Source organism: Vulpes lagopus, chromosome 2 (genome assembly GCF_018345385.1).
Source record: "Vulpes lagopus strain Blue_001 chromosome 2, ASM1834538v1, whole genome shotgun sequence".
Classification (NCBI taxonomy): domain Eukaryota; kingdom Metazoa; phylum Chordata; class Mammalia; order Carnivora; family Canidae; genus Vulpes; species Vulpes lagopus.
In genome coordinates, this window is record NC_054825.1 from 173,938,296 (window position 1) to 173,946,358 (window position 8,063).

The following is an 8,063-nucleotide window of genomic DNA, read 5'->3' on the forward strand; positions in this document are numbered from 1 at the left end:
GAGAAAACCTGTGTGTTCGAGAAGCTTCACTCAGGCGTGAGTTAATTGTGCTGCTGGTCGCAGGTTCTTTTTTTTTTTTTTTTTTTTTTTTTGGTCGCAGGTTCAATGTCAGTGAATTAAGAATGTATATTAAATAAAAGGTCTTTAAACAAAAATACCCGTAAAACAAGGTTCTGTGTTGAGCAGTTGACAAAGATATTATGACCAGAGGCTTGGAGGACCTTAAGCCTGTATTTCTCCTGGAAACAATGTTTCCACATTTGCCAACTCAGCAACTTTATAGAACATAACAGCCCCGAATAAGTAGAATCTACTGTGTCTGATACTATGTATTTTTTGGTCTGATACTATGTATTATATAATTGCCTATTATCTATCTCTTCCTCTAGAAGGTAAGTCCAAGGTGGGGGTGGGAAGGGGCTTTGTCTGACTCGCTCAGGGCTGTGACTAGAGTAAGGGCCAGCACATGGTAGGCATGCAGTAAACATTTGTGAAATGAGTGAATGATGCAGATCAAGCCTGCACAGTAATCATTTTTAATGTCAAGACCGACAAGGGGGTTAGGAAAGGGTTTTGGAAAGAGACAACCGAGAAAAACCCTTATCTGTTTAAAATGAATTGAATCGTGCAGATTATCTGTGGAAAGAGTCTGGGATGGGTGTGTGCAAAGATCCTGAGGCAGGAGCCCTTTGCTTGCCGGATGTTTTCAGGAGATGGCAGGGAGGCCAGCGTGGCTGGGAACACGGGGCTGGGATAAAGGGGCAGGAAGTCAGAATGGTAACCAGAGAGGGTTTAGTCACCTTTTGTCACCTTTCCACGCCCAGTGCTAAGAATCGTGTCCAGAACGTAGTAGGCGTCTGGGGGGAAATGTGTTGAATGTTCACATGTGACACTTTAGGGTTTTTAAAAATATTTTATTTATATATTTGAGAGATAGAGACAGAGCATGAGCTGTGGGGGAGAGGCAGAGGGAGAAAGAGGTTCCCTGCTGAGCGAGAAACCCACTGCGGGGCTCGATCCCAGGACCCTGAGATCAGGACCTGAGCCGAAGACAGACGCTTAACCGAAGGAGCCCCCCAGGCAGCCCCACGTGTGGCACTTTAATGCCAAAGCCGGGGATGGTAGAGAAAACCTTGAATGGACAAATTAAGTTTCGTCCTATCCCAGCAAAGCGGGGGACTCACAATAGGAATTAAGTAGAGTTGTTCAATTGTCGCAAATCAAATGGGGATTGTGACCTCACAAACCCATGGCATGGACTATAGTACGTCCTGTGGCCCAGGGCTGAGATCTGGGTCTCTTGGGTGACTTCACAATGGCCAGGGTGGTGTCCTGCCCACCGCCACAGCCCCAGTCCACCATGCTAACCACCCTGTGCCTGCTGCTCAACCTCGCCACCCCCTTGCTGGGGTTCTATCCTTCCTTCAGCTGTCCCAGTGAGAGGCAATGCCAAACAGCCCTCCTCTCAGACAATGACATCTTTTTGCTCTGCAACTCTTCTGGGGCACAGTGGAACTTCTTCTTCATGAACAACAGGGCCAACTGGCCCAACAAAGTCGACAGCGTTTCCAACATAGAAATCATACCTGGAACCGGCATTCTCATTAGGAGTCCGTTGCCCTCCCAGACAGGCTTCTACCACTGCCAGGACGAGAATGGCATCCAGGTGGTGCAATACGAGGTTGACTTCCAGGATGTCAGCACCCTGCATATTACACACAAAGGCCTGGGCCAGAAGCCCCTGCAGAATGAGACTCTGAGTCTGGGCGGCGAGGAGCTCATCTTCACCCGCTGGGAGCCCTGGCAGGACTGTAACCGCTGTGGGGAGCCGGGCGAGCGGAAACGCCTGGGGTACTGCTACATCGAGGAGCCCCTGCAGAAACCCGTGCCCTGCTGGCTCTACCTGGGGGATCTGAAGATGTGGTCCACCCGCCTGCGACCTGAGATGCAGGTGGAAACCTGCCATGTCCCGTGCAAAACACCAACGCTGGATTTCATCACCTTTGACAACTTTGAGATCAGCGAGGAGTCAGAATCCGTGTGGCTCACCTGCCCCCTGGGATCCATCTACAGGTGATGGAGGCAGGCACCAGCCCCTCGCCCCTCGCCAGGCTCCCCCAATCTGGAGCCCTCATGACTAATTCGTGCAGAGGGCAGGGCTCCCTCGGGAGCAGCCCTGCAGTCTATCTCTGCTGGCCTCTTCAGACGTGCCTTTGGCAAGAATCCCCTGGTGCCCACATGCTCTTGAGTCACACAGGTGGAATGGGACAGCTGACACCTAGGGAGGGCTCTGCTGGTTCTGGGCCTGGTCCCGTGGTTGGCCCATGCTGTGGATGCGGCAGTCATCGGACCCCCGCCCCCCGCCCGGGAAGCCCCCAGCCAGCGTGGGTGGGTGCTGCGGACAGCCCCAGGGTGGCCAGGGCTGGCGTGGGAGCAGCCCATGTGAGTATGAGTCTGTGCTGGGGGGAAGGCTGTAGGGCCTGAGGCTGCTTCTCATCTGGCAGGATCAGCAAGTGTCAGAGAGAGGACGGTGCCCCCAGGGGATGCCCATCAGGGTCTGCCTCCCAGAGCTCGTGCTCCTGTTCTTGTCTTCCTGCCGGGAGCCCTGGGAAATGTCCCCTTGGCCTGTCTTCCCCAAGCCACCCGCACTAGCCAGGAGTAAGGACTACAACCACCCACAGTGCTGTGCTTCAGCCCAGGCTGCATCCTGTTCCCACCCTCCTTCCCGGGGCCCCAGGGGCTGGGGGCTCCACGGGGGTCCAGCTTGGAGGGGTGCAGTTCTTGTCCAGGGGGAGCCGTGGTGACTTGAAACCCGTGAGGTCCCCTCGCTCTCGTTCCCCACATGCCTGTGGCAGCCCCTCCCTTGCAAGGAGTCCGAGCCACCTCTTGAGGCCTCTGCAGCCACCTGCTCCGTCAAATCTGGGCTCGCCACCTCCATCTGGTTTTCTTCTCCTTATTCCAGCTGTGACTTCTCTCCTCCTCTTTTGTCTCCCTTCCTCCTGTCTTCCTCCCCCTGTAAGTCTAAAAGTTAACACCTAGTCTCTCCAAAACCCCCACAATTCAGAAGTGCGGGAAAGTGCATGGGTGCCTGCTATCTGGACTGGGACGCCTGTCCCATGTCATTTGCCAGACAAGGGATTCCTGAGCGCCAGTCACAGGCCCTCTGGATGAGACTCAAGAGATGGGGGATGCCTGGGCGACTCAGTCACTTAAACGTCTGACTCCATCTCAGCTCATCTTGATCTCAGGGCTGTGAGTTCAAGCCCCGGGCTGGGCTCCATGCTGGCCGTGGAGGCTACTGAAAACAGAACAAAAAACTCAAGAGAGGTCACTGAGGCTTCGAGAGCTACCATGTCTCTCGGGAGCTGCGTAGAATGGCATTTCATGTGAGCTTTATGTCCTGGACTCTGGATTCAGGCGGGCCTGGGCCCCAGTCCTAGCACTGCCACTCTCCCAAGCTGTGCGACTTGGGGCCTGTGGCATCTTTCTGGGCCTCAGTCTCCCTGTCTGTTGAATGGGTGCTGTATCCCTTTCCTCGGGCCCATCATAACAAAGTACCACACCCTGGGGGGCTTAACACAATTACAATGTATTCTCTTACTGTTCTGGAGTCCAAGTCAAATTGTCACGAGGGCCATGTGGCCTCTGAGGTGCTGAGTGGAATCTGTCCTAGCTTCCTAGCTTCTGGGACTGGCAGGCCATCCTTGGCCTTCCTGGGCTTGTAGCTACATCCACCCCCCCGCCCCACCCCGATCTATCCGCATCACTTGGCATTTTCCCCGTGTGTTTGTATCTGGGTCTCTTCTCCATTTCTTAAAAGGACACCGGTCATATTGGATTTAGGGCCCGGGGTGATGTCTTTCAGGCCGCACCTTACCTGGTACATCTGCAACAACCCGATTTCCAGGTAAGGTCACCCTGTGGCAAGGACACAATCCAACCCAGTACTGAGGTCTCGCTGGCCCCGGCCTCGCTGGGTCACTGTGTGATGTCTAAGGATGCAAATGCCTACAAAACACTCCGGAGAGTGTCTGACCAAAGTTCCGAGCTCTCATCGGTGTCCTTTTTTGCTTGTGTGATTATTGGCCTTGTCAGTGTTGTCTACTGAGTGGCCCTCTGTTCCTCAGCCGTGATAGGTGTGTTATGTGTCTGATTTGCTTGTTCACGTACCATGTTTTCACTCAGTGTTTGTTTATAAACCAAGCACTAATGTTGGTCCCAGGGTGCAGGGGAGACCAAAGCTGGGGAAGATTCCTGCCCTCATGGAGCCGTAAAACAATGTCACGAATAAAACATACGGTGGCCATCAGGGAAATACAAATCAAAACCACAATGAGAGCCCACCTCACACCAGTGAGAATGGGGAACATTAACAAGGCAGGAAACCACCAATGTTGGAGAGGATGCGGAGAAAGGGGAAGCCTCTTGCACTGTCGGTGGGAATGTGAAATGGTGCAGCCACTCTGGAAAACTGTGTGGAGGTTCCTCAAAGAGTCAAAAATACACCTGCCCTACGACCCAGCCATTGCACTGCTGGGGATTTACCCCAAAGATACAGATGCAGTGAAACACCGGGACACCTGCACCCCGATGTTTACAGCAGCAATGTCCATAATAGCCAAACTGTGGAAGGAGCCTCGGTGTCCATCAAAAGATGATGGATAAAGAAGCTGTGGTCTATGTATACAATGGAATATTCCTCAGCCATTAGAAACGACAAATACCCACCATTTGCTTCAACGTGGATGGAACTGGAGGATATTATGCTGAGTGAAATAAGTCAATCGGAGAAGGACAAACATATGGTCTCATTCATTTGGGGAATATAAATAATAGTGAAAGGGAATAAAAGGGAAGGGAGAAGAAATCGGTAGGAAATATCAGAAAGGGAGACAGAACATAAAGACTCTTAACTATGGGAAACGAACTAGTGGTGGTGGAAGGGGAGGAGGGCGGGGGGTGGGGGTGACTGGGTGACGGGCACTGAGGGGGCACTTGACGGGATGAGCACTGGGTGTTATTCTGTATGTTGGCAAATTGAACACCAATAAAAAATAAATTTATTATTAAAAAATAAAAATAAAAATAATAAAAAAATTTTTTAAAAAACATACGGTGTCCCAGATGGTGGTAAGGAAGGGCTGAGAGGGGGGTAGGAGTGGAGGAGAGAATCATTTTAGATACAGAGGACAGGGGAGGCTTCTGAGAAGTTGCCAGACCAAAAGGAGGTGAGGGGGCCGCATGTGCTGAGGGAGTGCACTCCCGGTGGAGGGAATGTCAGGAGCAAAGGCCCTGAGGCAGGACGGAGCCCAGCCCAGCAGGTTGGAGGACCACCTTGGAGGCCAGCATGGCTGGGAGAGAGAGTGAGGTACAGGGAGATTGGAGAGAATGAGGCTGGCAGGGAAATGGCGGTGGGGGGGCTATCACACAGGCAGTGTTCTCACTGATTCCTCCAAGTAGCCCCCAAGTAGTGAGGTGGGTACGACCTTTACACCCCCAGTTTTCAGACGATGAAGTGGAGGCTCGAAAAGCTGGAGGTGTGTGCCCCTTGCCCATTAGTGTGGGGTGGGGCTCTGAGCTGCATGCCCACCGTCCCCCCTGCTGCTGGGACCCTCTGGGAGGGGGCGCCCCGTCCGCTGTTCCCCGGGGAGCAGGGGGCCGCCGTCTCCACCTCCTTTCTCCCCGGGGCTGCTGCAGCTCACCTTGTCCTCCTTTGCAGGCCCATCCTCTGGGAAGCCAACGACATGCCCCTGACGTGGCAGGGCCAGCTCTCCAACCAGGACTTAAACACCGTTCTGGAACCCGCCAACGGCGGCAGGCAGCTGCGGGTCTTCCAGCCAGCCATCTACAAGTGCTTCGTGCAGCAGGAGCTCATGGCTCGGTTCAACCCCAGGCCCTTTCCCGACGTGCCGGAGGCCCTCAGGGAGGAGGAGGCAGGCCGGCAGCAGGGGGCGAGGGAAGCCTCGAAGGGGAAGGCCGGGCCTGTCCTCAAGGGGCTGAAGTTGACGCTGCTGGTGGGCATAGTCCTGGGGCTGCTGGGGCTGCTGGGGCTGCTGCTCAAGTTCTTCCACCATTCCCAGGGCAAAAGAAGCGACCAGGTGCTGCTGGTGAAATAAAGCGAGGCCTCGGTGCCCAGGACCCCTGGTCTCCTGTGTCTTCATCCCCTTACCTGTCCTTCCCTGGGCACTCTGGGGGAAAGGGGGGCACCCAGACAGACCCGTGGCCACAGCTGAGGCCGGGTCTACCCTGTTCCAGGTCCTGCTCTGTTAACTCATTAGCAATCCCAGTCCCACAGACAGGGAAACTGAGGCAAGGCTGCTGTCTAGAGACTAGGGGGCAGGGCTCCAGTGTGAACTCGGGTTACCTGGCTCAAGCCTTGTGTTCCTCCCAGGGAGGGAGGGATGGAATGGAAGGAGGCCGTTTGCAGGGTGAGTCTCTGGGAGTTGAGAAACCGCGGCCACCTTACTGACTGCACTCCCCCAAGGACTGGGGCCAAGGCGGGCTGGGGGGCGGGGAGCCTGCAGACTGCAGATGTGCACTGCGCTGGGGCCTTTCCAGGCTGCTCGCCTGCCCCACCCTGCCCCAGTTGTGCCTGGGGCCTCGGGCTTAGCCACATCTCTTCCGAGGCCGAGGATACTGCCGGGGGATGGGTCAGGGTGGCCCAGGGCAGCTGGACATGTGTCACCCTTCCTGGCTCTTGCAGTGCAGAGAGCCCCCTGGGGCCCCAAGAAGGAGAGACAGACCCCTGTGCCAGGACAAGGCGCCAGGCCTGGCCCAGCTGGCCCACGGGAATCACCAAGCCTGGCCGTTCCCAGAAATTCTATACACTGTGCAGCAGAGTGCAAGAGCGGGAAATAAAATATTAATGCCTGGTAAAACTCATTGCCCTGATATTGCACTGTGAAGCAACGGCAGGACAGATCTGGAACTTCCAGAAGGGAACTTCTGCCCCTGAGGAGAGAACAGAGCTCACTCCTCACTTACAGACGCAGTTGCCAGGACACGTAAGGCTTCACCGGTGCCTGGAGACGCAAAGATTCCTGCCGAATGCGGGAATGTTCGCGGGGAGCTGCACGGGGAGGAGGCTGTGGATAATGACAGTGGTGGCAATATTTGTGGACTTCCTGGCAGGATCAGAACTCACACTGTTCGCGAGCATTAGGTCCTCACGGCCACCCGTGAGCCTGCGGTTCCTACGAACCTCGTTTTATAGTCGAGAACCGCAAGGCACAGAGGGTTCAGGTTCAAGCGCCCTGGCTGGGGTCACACAGTGAGCTTGGGGGGAGGCCGGGGGTGGGAGACTGAAGACCTCTGGGCCCCTCCTGGCCAGACGCCCAGGCCTGTCCGCACAGCCCTGACGGTCACAGCTGCAAGTGGCCTTTCGGACCTGAGGTGACAGCTGGGGCTTCGGTCACAACAGCCACAAGGAAACGAACCCTGCCAACCATCTGAGTAAGGTCGGAGCAGATTCTTCAGCCAAGCATCCAGCTGAGAACTCAGCCTGACCCTGACACTTTGCGGGCTTGGGAGACGCTGAGCGGAAGACCCGGTCCCGCCACCTCTGGACTCCTGACCCTCAGACACTGGGGTACCATGCATGTGTGCTGTTTTAAGCCACTTAACATCTGGCAATCTGTCATGCAGTGGTAGGCAAGAGATACCCCTCCTGTCACCCCCAGCCCACCCTGAGGTCCCCTGTAGCTTCAGCAGTGACATGGACGGTCCCCGTGTGCACCGGGGGCCCCTGCTCCCCTCAGGGGCCTGCTGCACCAGGGTGGCAGCCGGGCGCTCGATGCCCCGGGAATAATCCTTCCCCCAAAGGGATGGGAGCAGAAGATAGGACTCCAGGCCACATTCCCTCCGAGGGTCCTCGGTGGCACAGAGCTTCCGGTGGGTACAGCAGCAAGCGGCTCCCTAAGGCGCTGTTGATAGGGGCAGCCCTCCCCGGCCTCGCTCACCCTCCTGCCCCTCTCCGTGTTGATACTTTCTATTTAAATATTTGCTTTCGGGGTCACCTGGGTGGCTCAGCAGTTAAGGGTCTGCCTTCAGCTCAGGGGGTGATC

At 55.6% G+C, this 8,063-nt stretch overlaps 1 protein-coding gene across 1 annotated transcript; it reads left to right on the top strand.

Moving 5' to 3' along the window:
- Positions 1-1,315: 1,315 nt before the first annotated feature.
- On the top strand, positions 1,316-6,122 carry LOC121479269 (protein FAM187B-like). The gene is made up of 2 exons (XM_041734748.1): positions 1,316-2,073; positions 5,720-6,122. The coding sequence occupies exons 1-2, from the start codon at positions 1,316-1,318 to the stop codon at positions 6,114-6,116; spliced, it is 1,155 nt and encodes a 384-aa protein (XP_041590682.1). The 3' UTR covers positions 6,117-6,122.
- The last annotated feature ends 1,941 nt before the right edge of the window (positions 6,123-8,063 follow it).

Excerpts from the sequence above, each read along its gene's own strand:
- LOC121479269 (XM_041734748.1), top strand. The coding sequence starts at position 1,316 with ATGGCCAGGGTGGTGTCCTGCCCACCGCCACAGCCCCAGTCCACCATG. Across the intron at positions 2,074-5,719 it reads CCCCTGGGATCCATCTACAG|GCCCATCCTCTGGGAAGCCA; the intron begins GTGATGGAGGCA and ends CCTCCTTTGCAG.